At 37.1% G+C, this 14,133-nt stretch overlaps 1 protein-coding gene across 1 annotated transcript in view; it reads right to left on the bottom strand.

Annotated features, from left to right (window-relative positions):
• cltca (clathrin, heavy chain a (Hc)) overlaps positions 1 to 13,523 on the bottom strand; it is a 31,494-nt gene extending 17,971 nt beyond the window's left edge. The window contains exons 1-3 of the mRNA XM_088321768.1: positions 13,253 to 13,523; positions 5,956 to 6,163; positions 2,515 to 2,783 (exon numbers count right to left, since the gene is read on the bottom strand). Coding sequence (XP_088177894.1) covers positions 2,515 to 2,783; positions 5,956 to 6,163; positions 13,253 to 13,294 — 519 coding nt within the window. The 5' untranslated portion in view covers positions 13,295 to 13,523. The remainder of the gene's footprint in view (positions 1 to 2,514; positions 2,784 to 5,955; positions 6,164 to 13,252) is intronic.
• Positions 13,524 to 14,133: the final 610 nt, after the last annotated feature.

Below are 14,133 nucleotides of genomic sequence, written 5' to 3'. Positions count from 1 at the left end.
GCTATAAAAAGCCAAAAACCTGCAGTACCATCAATCCCAATCTTGCCTTATGCATTAATCTCTCCGGAACATGACAAATGTCGAAAAAGTTTGTAAACAAATAAAAATTAGGGTACCTAAAACTGATGAGAAAGCGAGCGTTACAATAAGCAAGCTGACACTTTCAGTTTGCAACATCCTTTAAAAAATTACTGTACGTGGTCGGAAAATCAAGTACAACCACAGTTTTTAGAAATTATGACTTGCCAAAAATGCCCTATTTTAAGATGGAATAAATACATTTTGTCATTCTTCTAAAAGTGTTGCCTATGTAAGAAACATTTAATATATTTTATTACAGAGAAAATACTGTAATTAACTGCAAACTATATTGTTTACAATAATAAAGCAAAAAGCTTTTAGGGCTCATTTTGATACCTTGACATGTTTGCCCATAGTTACATTACTGTCAGAATTTCGTATGAGCTTGTCTTTTCTTGAGTCTTTAAAATGATCAGTTTTTAAACAAGTAAAATGTAATAAATTATCTCATCTAAAACGAAAGTAGGGTATTAAATGTTAGGTGGTGGTATGGCAAAATAAAAACAAGGTTTTAAAATACAAAGAAAAAAAATCAAAAAAAAAAAAAAAAAAAAATTCAGACAGACTTTGAAGGTATTCCCAAACTGATTTCCCCCCCAATTAGACATAGATCGTGTTATGTTCCTCAACTATATTACGAAAATATATTTCAAAATATTCCATGCACAGGAGGACTGAATATATTTAGTCTCAAAGTTGACCAATCTGGCTCGTTTCTCATAGGGCTGTGACATACCGTAATTTCCGCACTATAAGGTGCACCTAAAAGCCTTTCATTTGTTCAAAAACTGACCATGCACCTTATAATACAGTGCGCCTTATATATGGATCAATTTTGAATCCCAAGGTCTCGCAACTAAGGCAAGCAGTTGCCGACTCGATTTCCCCAATAGAGAAATCTTGTTTCTTTTTTGCTTATTTTTTTTTTTTGAAATTGGTCAAAAAAGATGTAAATCACAAGTTTGGTTGAAAAAAAATTATCCAGGCCGTAGAGCAACCTGTCCGTATTTGTAAACGGGAATTATGGGGCTAAACAGCTAGCAACAAGCAACGTCCATCGATGCAGGGATGGTTCTCGGCGGATTTTCTCTTTTATTTGTCGGCATTATTGCATGTTTTGGAGTACGTAAATATTTTGCAAGGTTGGATTTACTACACTCACAGATGCAAGAGGTATTATTATTGAATGTGATGGCTGCAAGACGACTTTGGTGAGCCTACCCCGGCTCTATATTTTCCCGGAATATTGTTTCAGACGGATTTTGATGTTTCTGTGATGAGTTTATTTTTAAATTCAATTCAATTTTAAGTGTTTATTGTCATATGCACAGTAAAGAACGTTTCCCTATACAATGAAATTCTTACTTTACTGTCCACACAGTTCCCAGCGAAAAAGTAAATAGAAACTCAAAAATGGTTAGCATTTCTTGAATCCCAACAGTTTAACCTTCCCAATGATATGTGAAATGACGCATTTGAGTCATCGGTGACATTGTACAGACACCGTGTCCGTACGTGTCTGAGACACGTTTTTGCTTCTTTGCGAGCCGTCAGAATATTAAGTTTGACTAAACTATGACTGTTTTGTTGCCGTTGCATCTGTAGCACCTTATAGTCCGGTGCGCCTTATGTATGACAAAAAACTATTTTGGGGGGGTGCGCCTTATAGTGCAGGAAATATGTTAATTGAAAGAACATAACACTTTCAAAGTGACAGATCCCAATCACACATGTAAGGCGACCTCCGAGACAAAAAGCTATTATAGTGAACAGCAATTGCATATTTCTGCTTGGATGTTGGTGATTGTGGCCTTTCTATTGTGTTTTACTCCGCATGTGTCAGAGGTGGTATAATTTTTTCCTGCTAGCTTCTGGTTAGCGAGGGGCTGTGAAGAGCTTTCCCAGTTTGTTTGCACCTGGTTGACCGCCCACAGTGTGTTGTTTGACCGGGTAGAGTGGCGTTAGCGCAGGTTTTCAGTGTTTCTCGGTTTGTTTATTCACAGCCAGCTTTGCGTTTATCAGCATTGCAAATTTTTGTTGGTAAGACTGGCTGCTCACCACATATTTTGTGATTGGGTAGCCTTCATTTTTTATTTACATCTGGATCCGCGTCTATTGCCGTAGCCGCTTTTTGTTCTTGGTTCCTGGTTAGCCTTGCTGCTCAGTTTTCTTGCTGCTCACAAGCCTAATGTTTTCCCGCCAAGGCTGCGACCACCTTTCATTGATCTGTCTTGGTTAGCTCCCCATTGGTGGCTCTCCAGTTTGGTTTTTGTGTGCCCTTTTTGGCTGCTTGCCCTTTGCAGCACTATTACTGCATCCGTCTGTAACAGTGCCTAAGCATAGGCATTTATGCAAAAACAATGTACTATTTTCTCCCATTGTGCATGTTTAGGAATACCTTCAAGTTCAGGAAGGATCTAAGAGATAATTTACCTGAGCTGAAATGCCAATGAGCAGGAGCCACTTCTGCTTAGCGTCAGTACGGTAGTTGATAATTTGGCAGCCTGCCAAGCTGGAATGGCGATCAAAGACTTTGACTGGCTGCGAGTCGCCCTCCATGCTCCAATGGTAGACTGCGTTGTCAGTCACAAGTGCCACTGTATTGAGGGAAATCCACTTCCAAAAGGTAACGTCGTCAGTCATGGTATGTGCCTTCATTTTGCTCTTAATTTCAATGTTGAAGATCTGGAGAGTTTTGGCAGCTAAAAGCGGGAGGGAAATGGGGCAAAAAGCCAGACACAAATATTGTTAGTTTCATTTTGTACAAAGGCACAATAAATTACAAAAAATCTCTTAAATCAGATTTATATTGAAAGAATTTTGGATCAAGCAAAAACAGCCATACATGCTGCATAACAGAATAGGCAAGTGTGAATGAAATGTCACCTCGTCGAAAGAAGACAACAAGTAAATCACAATCTATTGTCAGTTGCCTTAAGATAGATGGATTTTGACGATTAAAGATTGGACATTCTATATAGTCTTAAAAATCTGCACATCGTTAGATGGTCTATTTCAAGTGGGCAATTCTATTAAGTTGCGTTTCCATCATTCATCAATAAATTTCCTTTTTATCAGATTTAAAAGTAATTTTGATTGCATTTAGTCCTTTAAGTTGAATATAGCTGTGACAGAGCAGCTCCGCGCGACAGCTAGCCAGCGTACTTGTATGTACAACACCAGCAGTGCATTTTCACACTCCGGGCGACAGAATCCTGGTTAGTCTTAAAGTACTAATAGAAATCTGGCCTTCACAATTTTTCAGAACGGTTAAAACACGTTTCAAACACAATGTCCCGTTTTCATTTGTATTTAGGTTATTTCATTGACAGTTTTGCATAAAAACACCTACCTTGAGGCAATTAACTTTTAATATGGTTACAGTAATACTTTATCTTAATTATGATGGCATTCTAACTTTTTTCCCTTACGAAGCTAAATTAAACATGTTTTACGAACTTAGAGCCCATGTATGATGTCTAACTGCACTATATGTCCAAATGCAAGAGTGGTCAATGGTCGGCATTTATACAGCGCTTTTTAGGTCTGAACACATCTCAAAGCGCTCAAAAGAAAATAGAAATAACTAACAAAAGGCAAAAACCAACAGCATTTTGACTACAAATGAAATGAAGGACAAAATTAGTTATAGCCGTGGTGAAAAGAAACAAAACAGATTAGGTTTTTTAACAGCAACAATTTGAGGATGTGTTTCAAAGAATGTTTTTGAGCCAATATACAGTTGATAATCTGTTAGTTTTACTCACCTTTATCAGGTTTAATGAGTTATGTGTTAATTCAGCAAATTTGAGCTTAATTAGGAAGCAGTGTATCATTCCTTTTTGATCATGATCTATTACTCATTATAGCACAGTGCAAGAAAGCAAAGACAAAAGACGAAACAGCACCATGACACGATTTATTTGCCATCACTAAGCCACAAGAGTCAAATTTGTCGCAGAAGCCAAATTTCATAAAGCAAGCACGTGGCAGTTAAGTGAATCACAAGATTGTGCATGGATTTCAACTATTTAAATTAAAACATGTCAAATGAGGCCAAAACCTGGTCCGATAGTGGAAGTGCTATTTAAGACGTACGTACATACAGTGTCACCACCCACTTCATACTTTACCTTACAATTTACAGAACAACTTTTAAGCATTGGATCCAAATGTGCAGTGGCGTTGGGATTAAGGTCGTGATAGTGTTAATTGGGGAGATCGGGTTTACTTATGCACTGCCGTTTTTCAACCTTGGTTATTTAAGACAGTTCGATTGAAAATGACTGCTTGCACAACCGTTACCAATGTTGAGAAAGAGAAGTATTTTTAATGTTAGCATCGACGTTTACAGCAAACAACAGTGTCACTTTACAACATTTTTGGTCACTGATTGACTTAAAAGGGCTACTCAAATACAAAATCAGCAGTGCCAAATTTTCAAAGAACTTTGAAAACCCAGTTAATAGCAACTACTTAAATCGATTGGTTTAATTGTATTTTTTTCAAACTTTAAAGATTCATATCTAAGGCCTTTGGGAAATTAGCACTGCTAGCTATACGTGAAAAAAAAAATCAGGTTACTAATAATAATAATAATAATAATTTCCTTGTATTGTCATTCTGTGTAACAATGTACACAGAACGAAATGTCGATTGCATCTGACCCGATGCAGCCGCAAGTACCTAAACGGAAAAATATTGCCTCTCGTTACTAAGACTGCATCTAGTTACGAAGTCAAAAATACGGTACAGTACACGCTGTTATTTGCCGCTCCCAGATTACCCAAAATAAACAAACGGCTATTGCTTCAAATCTGCTTGACAACCAGTACACATGCGTGCTCCCCAGCATGCTCTTCGTGTCACCTTCACAGTTCACAGACGAAGAAGAGGAGGGTTCCCCGTGAGATAGCGGGGAGGAGGACACAGCCCAAATTATAGACATTTTAGAAAAACTTGACCAAATTTGGGAATTTGTGTAAAGGAATCACCCAGAAAAATGTTGACAAGTCGGGCTAACGGTACGTCTACCTTGCGCATTTCCGACAGGCAAGAGCAAACATAATTGGATCAGTTTGTCAAGAAACGTGGCACAAAAAGGTAAATTAATATCTTTATTATCTCCTTTATTCTTCGTTTTTTATGTTATGTGCCTCTTGTTTTAGTGTTTATTGTACAAAATATTGGACAGCATGGTTTTAAATTTGAAATTGGGAGGAAATGTGAATAACAGTATTGGCATATCTGTGTTGTAAATAAATCACTTATAAATTAAATGAAAACAAAGAATGAAATGCCAGCAAACTAGAAAGTAGTGAAAGCCAAATCCTGTTTCGTTGCCCAAAATTCCAATCATCTTAAAGAAAAAGGTCCCAAGGTCAATAGAGACCATTTGGGTGTGAATAAAGGTAATCCAAATGCAGTTAAAAAACAACAAAAAAATACACATTTCCTGTTTAGTTTCCTGAGCCAGGGCTCACTAAATGCATGAGTTCTAAAGTGTCCTATAAACAGGATTTTACTTTCACAATATAAAAGTTTAAATTTAACTCACCGTCTGCAAACACATAAGAAAGCAGTAAAGAAACACACAGCACAGAAAAAAGACAACAAAAGTCAAAGCAGTTATGGGTTATAACAAAAGTAGGGAAAAAAAACCCTAAGCTTATTTTAAACAGCTAAAGAAAAAACATTCATTCAAGATGCCAAATTATTAAAAAGGCTAAGTGGAACACTAACTTAGCTGTATGCTTAGAGAATATAGCCTTTCTATCAAAAGTAGAAAAACCTAGAAAATTTGTCTAGGCTGATCAATACAGGCTACATGCATTGCAATTTAATAACTATTGCACTTTAAATATTTTGCCTTACCTTTTAGTGCAATGACCTTGCTTGCTGGATTCATGATGGCGCTGTCAGCCGAGATTGGCCTACGGATTGGTGTATTGGGATCTGCCATGTCAATGATCACCACTTGGGCCTGCTCCCCAACTTTCTCACGGATACAGATGAATTTATCCGACTCCATAGTTAGAGTGCTGAAGCCTATGTTAGAAGGGTTTATACCCAGACTTTGGAGCTAAGGAGGGGAAAAGCAGTTTTTAGTTTGGCAATTTCAATTGTTGATAAAGACTGCAAAAATGAAGGAAACACATAGCAAAAGTTGAAGACATACATTAAGACTAGTAGCGAGAACAAGTACTAATTAGTCTGTATTAAACAAAACACCTAGACATCAAATATTTTTGGCACATATCTGGCAACACGTTAAAACAAAAAAACATTCAGCTTGACAAAATTGTCAATGGTTTTTTGATCAAAACTATGGTTAGAAGAAGTACAAATTACCAATCATAACATGGCAAAGCTCAGGGCAGCAAGAGCCTTACTTAGCACAATGACCAAACTTTCCGGACTACAAAAACCTCAATTTAGCCAGGCATGACAGTGTGCCTTAAACCCGGTGTGCCCTATATACAGCAGAATAGGATGGATAAGATTAGAAATGCTTACAGTATTTATATGCGTTAGGTACTAATAGGCCAGGCCAATATGACAAAAATTCTTATCACAATACAATATTTCTTATCAACCGATATTGATAATTATAACAACAATGATCACTTTCTTTTCCTTTCACATAGTAAGTGTAGTTTTTGTCTGAAAGTGAAAGTTGACAAAATAGATGCTGCTTTAACTAATCCTTAATGTCAGGTCAAAGACACATGGTGACAAATTACTACACAACATTTCACAAATATGAGGAACATTAAACAAAATATAAAGTAAACAAAATGAGGTTATCAAAACAAAAAAAAAGCACAAAATCTGAGAACTCCATTTTCCCCCAAATTAAAAAAACAAATATACTCAATCTTTAATTTACACTTAGATTTAGGTTCGAGCCTTTTGTGCATGGAGTCTTAATGTGTCGGACAAGGTTAACAAAATAGACAAAAGGAAACGTTCAGTTACAAAAATGTTATTAATAAACAAAGGTTTCGGGCCAGAAACATGAGTCTATCCGGAGTATAAACACAAAGTCTGATTCGTCATCAGATACAACAAAGAATTGTTTCCCCTGTCGTGCTTTTTTGCGTTAGTATCGTTCAGGATGATTTTCTTTTTTGTCCATTCTCTACCATTCATTTCTAGCACAGCGAATAATAAGTATAACAATCAGATAAAATCTAATGGTTAGTCGCATGTCATTTATAGCACTATTAAAATGGTGATTAGGTTTTGAAGATCATCACTGCGATCGCTTTTTGATTCCCGTTGCATGACATTTTTAGACTGATCCATCAATGCACCAATATATATATCGCATGTTTCTAATATGCGCAACGCAATGGGTATACACAAATACAACTAATTCCGTACCCCATACTCTATTTAATTCAAATAATGTTATAGTGGAGTGCGCCTGCTATTTGAAAAATATATGACAAAGTACTTATTTGGCGATGCGCTTAAAAATGGGACCATGCATATCAACATTTTCATTTAATTAATAATTTATTGTATTGAGAAAGAGGAAATGGTAAAACAAAGCTTGCGCCACAACGTTTACAACTGCAAAGGCAAATGAGTGTCAAACACTTCCTTTCATAACTATGGTCCACACTATGCACAGAGGCTGAGTCAGACGAAAAGTTAAGTCGTTCGAACATTTTGTTGAGAAGAGACTTAAAACAAGTCAAAGTAAAGTTCTGGACAGTATTTTCACCTTGTTGATCATTTCAATTTTGAAGGGAAGCAAAACATTGTTAATATTCATTTTCTAATTGGAAGAATTTTAGTTTCCATGTGACCTTGTTTGGCGCTTTTCGCCAATACAACCCTGAAGTTTTCCCAGATTGATATTATTGAAAACATGTTTGAGTGATTCACATACAAATCTTGTTCTGGCTTATGCACAAAGTTCCATGAATGTTTGGTCAACGTAAAGCACTGATTCCTCTAAGGTTATGTACAAATAACCATAATTGGGTCTAGAAATTAGCAAACTAGAAATAATCCAGACTTACATGTTTTTAGTTGTGACTTAAATGTCTACAGAATATGTTTTATAAATTGGTAAAATTATACTATAAGATGATTTATAAATCCGGAGAAAGTTGTTTCTTAAATGTAATGTTGGATTCATTTCAGAGACACAGGGCACAACAAACATTAGTAATGTTTTCATAAGCAAAAACTACATTTTCAATCACTAACTAGCAAGGCCAAAGAGTAGCGTAGTAACTAAACCAAATTCTTAACATTTTAAACAGCCAGATAAAGGCATGTAAAAGGTCGAGGGAGCTTTGCATCTTTTGGAGGGAAAAAATTGTCCAAGCAAAAAAATCAGTAAATTAAGTAGCTTGAGATCTCCAATAAAAGATGACTGCGCATAGAAGCTCTTTACCATTTCCTCAAAGGAAAGCCTCATCTTATTCAGCACAAAAACGGCCCGTTTGACCATCGCAAGTAAAGTTCAAGGAAGGGCAGGAAAGGGGATGTGCTATATAATTTGCTGAGCCCTGCACCAAATAGTCGTACTCCACAACAGGAAATTTGGGAGCATAATCTATTGAGATTGAAACAGGACTGTCTAAATCTGCCACCCCCACTACTATTCTCACACAATTTAGATACATGACCAGCCAGGAAAGACCTTAGCCGCCTTACCTGTTAGAAAGTAATTATGAAAATAGGGAAGAGGTAACACTCATTGTTGGAATTTGTGTATCTACTTCAGAGGAAACTTTTGGAGGGAAGGTTGTGGTTACACATTTTCTCCTTACTAAAACAATTGCACACAGCTAGACATAGCTGATCAGTGTAAAGTCTCCAGCATATCGGCATCCTTGCCAGCTTGTCACGGGACATCAGCAGGTCTGTTACAAGTCCCGTTCAAAGGGCAAACACAAAACCTTAAGGAAATATTACACAAGTAGCAATTACTAAACGATTGCTCTATTTTTATTTCAAATACATTTGGGAAAGTCCATTTAATGAGAAGACAGAGCTAAACCCTAATTTAAGTGCCAATTATTACACTGGCATATAATGATTGACTGCACAGCCAATGAGAATAGATCCTATAAAAATTCAGCCTGCACAACGTATATCATGTGACACACTGCCCATACAGACCTACGGTGCTAAGAACACATTTGGAATTAAGGCTGTTAAGAGTTTGCTCAATATAATTTGGTACCATTCTGTATCAATGGATGATGTATGAAAATGCAAGCTCAGCAAGTTTCCTGTATTGCAACTTATGCTTGCAAAAAATAAAAAAATGAGGGGTAATTTTGAGATATATGCAGTTTTAGCTCCCTGCAACAGGAGTATTCCTGCTGATGTGAGAAGTTAAATGTTTCATGTCATTTATTTTCTTTTGATTACCAACAGCAGATGGACATATTAATCTATGCATCAATTAGAAATCAGTATTCTTAAAAAGTCAATGATTTACAGGTATTGTATTTTCCGCACTATAGGGCGCACCGGGTTATAGGGCGCACCCCCAAAAAATAGTTTTTGGTCCTATATCTTCCATAGATAAGGCGCACCGGATTATAAGGCGCTACAATGGGAACGTCGACAAAACAGTCAGATGATTCAGTCCAACTGATTACCCCCTTAACATTCCCAAAGCTTGCAAAGAAGCAAATACGTGTCGTAGACACGTGCGGATGCGGTGTCCGTACGATGTCACTTAAATGCGTCATTTCAAATATCATTCGGAAGGTTGAAGTCTTGGGATTCAAGAAATGCCAAACATTTCTATGTTTCTATTTTCTTTTTCGCTCACAACTTTACTGTGGATATGACAATAAACACTTGGAATTGAGTATAATTCACTCAACTCATCACAGCAACATCAAGATCGTTCTAAAACAAGATACCGGGAAAATATAAAGCCGCATAACTCACCTAAGTTCTCACGTTCAATAATGATACGCAATTATGGTCTTCTTACAATCGAGAGTGAAGTAAATCCAGGAGAGTAAAATATTTACAAATACAGACTAATGAAACATGTTTCTTTATGGCGTACTTTAGCAAGCTTGCTACGCCATTGCTAAACTCGGCCGATTGCAGGGTTTGTTTTGGCCATCTAGCCAATCCGAGGCTCCGAATAACTTCAGCCAATAGCGATCGATTTAACGGATGATTGACACATCTTTTTCGGCCAATTGCAGGGTTTGTTTCGGCCCTCTAGCCAATCCGAGGCTCCGAATAACTTCAGCCAATAGCGATCGATTTAATGGATAATTGACACATTGGTTAGCCAATGAAACGCCGGTATATAAATCCCAGCATACACCGCGGACTTGCTACGCCATTGCTAAACTCGGCCGATTGCAGGGTTTGTTTTGGCCATCTAGCCAATCCGAATAACTTCAGCCAATAGTGATCGATTCAAATGATGATTGACACATTGGTTAGCCAATGAAACGCTGGTATATAAATCCCAGCATACACCGCGGACTACTCCAAGTTCGGGGTAAAATCGAGTCGGCGGCTGTTGAGTAAGTTGCGAGACCGTGCGAATTTAATATTGAGCCATATATAAGGCGCACTGTGTTATAAGGCGCATGGTCAGCTTTTGAAAAAAATTAAGACTTTTAGGTGCGCTATAGTGCGGAAAATACGGTACATTGATTTAGACTGATTTCAGCAAAATCTAAATGGATTATCTGCAAATTGATCCAAACAGCTAGAAAGTGTGAAAAAGGCAGATTGTGATGGATGGAATAAGTGGATGGAATTAGTGTAAATCTAATAAAGCATTGTCAATTGAAATATTTTGGCCATTTTCCCTCAGAATAAAAACACCAAAGCCAAATATATTCTACAAATATTTCATTTGTGGTCAGTTAATATATTCAAATGTTGAGGATTTCATTTGATTATTATTTATACCAGTGTTTCTCAAGCTATTTTGAGCAAAGACACACCTTTCCATTAAAACCTCATTTTGCACCGTTCCTATGCTTAGAAATTAACTATCTGCACCAGTTTCATTTTTTTCCCATGTTGCCAGAATTTGAGAGAACAGAAGCTGCCCTACTTACGAAAAATGGTATATATGATAATTTTTTTCAGGATGTCGAAAAATATCCGGACATTGTTGGAAATTTGGACCGTGTGCAGATTTAATAGTGCTTCTTTCGGCCGCTACCGGCGTGTGGTGGCGCTGTGAGAGGTCACCCACCAATCACCCCAAAGAAGAAATCCACTTCCTCTTCCTAGTTTGTGTATAAACATTCTATACTGTATCTCCAGCGCGCTAAGAACTTTGACATTATTATTGTTAATATCTCGGCATCCATTCAATATGGTTGATGGAAAGTGTAAAGAGGTTATCAATTTCCTTTGAAATGAAAGTGGAATAAGCAAGCTTGATGTGGTTGAGAAAATGGTTGGATCGTTTTTTTCCAGCCACTTTCTACCACGGGGAGGAAGTCACCAAACCCCTAAAGCTCATGTTCCAAAAGTAAGTTAAACTTAATTTTATTTATCTTTATAGAGCATAGTATTTTATGAAATGTAATTTCTTAGTACAAAATTAGTTTACACTTTTGAATGTATTGACTATGTACTATTGCAAAGGTTCTGCGGCCTACAAACGTCATTTGTTTTTACAACAATTCTTTCACAAGATTTCCATTTTTTTTTGCCTGGTATCTTGTCGCATAATACTAACATTTTGGGGGGCTTATTTAGTCGGTTGCACGATACAGAACTGTATTTAAATGACATTTTTAGTGGAAGTTGATGTTGGCAACAAGATTGACTCGGTATAATTGGAAATTATTTGAATGCAACACAAATTTTTTCTTTTTCCCCGTTTTTTTAATTCCTTTAAAAAAAATCTCATTGTGTTTATTTTTTCCAAGCTGTTACTTTTTTCTTTTTGATCTCTATGTACTTCTTTTTCCTTTGTTTCTTTTCTTTTTTTCTGGCTTTTTTCTGAAATTTTGCTTCTTGTCTCTCTCCTTTTGTTTTTTTTCCCAGCTCTTCACTATTTTTTCATTTTGGTATTTTTTTTATTTTTTGTCCCATTGCCCCCCTTCCTTTAAGTCATTTTGTGCATAATTTTAGATATTATTTGGCCGTGTAGGGATTAAAGAAGCAAAAACAACCTGAAGAGCCGTTTGGGACCCGAAAGAGCCGGTTCTTTTTAGTGAGCCAAGCCGAAGAAGCCGGTTCTCGAAAAACTCTGACTTTACTCAACTTGGTTCTACTTCGACTTCAAAATACTGCATTTAGAACACAGCGTCGGGGAAACCCGTGTATTTTTACCTTCATGCACTGTAACTTTGACTAAATTCACTTCTTAATTAGCAATTTCGAGCCCTGATTTTGTGGGTAGTGCACAATTGCGCACACACGCAGCTTTGGCTTCAGTCCACTCCCTTTGGACACCTATATTATTGTATTGCACAGGTGTTTTTGTGCAAATAGTCGTTTTCTTTTATTAAACAACAACAAAGTTGTTGTGTGCTGCGCTTAAATAAAAAGCCAAACAACATTTATGCCATGACGAGAAGTAATGTTTGTATCCTTGGGCATAGAATGTTGAGAGAAAAGCGCATCACATGACTTCTTGACAGCCAGGCGGACGTGAGGTCATCCTACTATGCACGTTTAGGGCGTTCCATTGGAAACCGATCATCATAAACTGATAAAAAATTTAGCAAGTACTCGCCTTTTCACAACTATAGTACGATTGAACAAGTATTATTCAAGCAACTACTTTCAGCAAACTTAATTACGTTTTATAGTTAGCGGATAACTTTATACGTTTCATACTGTAAGATTACTACCAGAGCTCTCCCTGTCAAAAGATGACCCGAAAATTTGAGTTATAACTCAGCACAGTGTTAAAATCCATCAGAATTGTTTCGATCGATACCATGGAAATATAAAAGTGACGCCACGTCAAATAGAAAACGGGTTTGCCAAAACTGTTAGCACGGAGGCTTAGATGCTAAGATAAACGTCATCCACCCAGCCCGGCTGCTAGCATAGCTCGTGAGGCTAACTTCGCTTGTTGAAATGTTTGCCTTTTATCGGGAAGTCTCGAGCTAAAAATAAAAAAAAACACATTTGAATACAAATGAAAATAAATTAACAAATACAAACAAGCGTTAATTCACAAATTTACCTGCAGGTGCTCCTGAAAACGAATCGGCAGGATCTGAGCCATGGCGGTCTCACTCTCCTCTGGGTTTTTCGAATGCTAACAAACTACGGCGTCGTTCAGATCCCAGCAGGACAGCCAGGGAGCTTCAGTTTGGATGTTCCAAAGATACAAATGAAAAGTGTTATGTTTTAAAGGGCCTTTTTGACTTTAAACTCGAAAGCTTCCCCTGGCTAACGACGGGTTACCACTACACCGACTCCCTTGGATCCGCAATGGCGCTCGAGGTTAGCAAGATCAGAAAAAGATCCCGGAAATGGAAGTGCTCGGTGTGGCGGATGTATACAAAGTTTTATTTTTGAAACGTGCACTTGGTCTGTTACTCTCTCACTCTTTCCATCGGTTATATAGCAATGCTTAAAAGTTTAAATAATCTTTGGTTAGAACATCAAATATGAGAATTCTAGACAAGAGCAACACAAGTCGATTCAGGGACTATTTTTTCTTCGCGCCTTGATATTTGCCACATCATTAATTCGTGTCAATGGACGATACGCGACATACACTTGTTCGTGTCGGCTTATTAGATCGCGTTTAAAGTTTTAATGCGCCGTAAAAGATGTCCTTAAGAAGTTTATAAGTTAAATATTTTCTCTATTAAGAAGTGTTAACAATGCCCAACCGAGTTCAAAGAGCCCTTATGCTACGGGCAGGGTTCTGTAGGGTTACTTTAACTGGATTACTTTCAATTACTTTTGGATTACTCCAATACCAAATATGCTAATAAAAAACAAAAAAAACTAAATATGAATAAAATTATGACTCACAACACGTGGTAAGCTTTTCTCCTGGCTTTGATCTCCGGCAAAACTAACATAAAATGCGACAGAAACAAAATGAAAATA

Source organism: Urocampus carinirostris, chromosome 17 (assembly GCF_059441175.1).
Source record: "Urocampus carinirostris isolate Australia breed hairy pipefish chromosome 17, RoL_Ucar_1.0, whole genome shotgun sequence".
NCBI lineage: Eukaryota > Metazoa > Chordata > Actinopteri > Syngnathiformes > Syngnathidae > Urocampus > Urocampus carinirostris.
The sequence above is the reverse complement of the archived record's forward strand: the minus strand, read 5'-3'. Positions and strand labels throughout refer to the sequence as shown.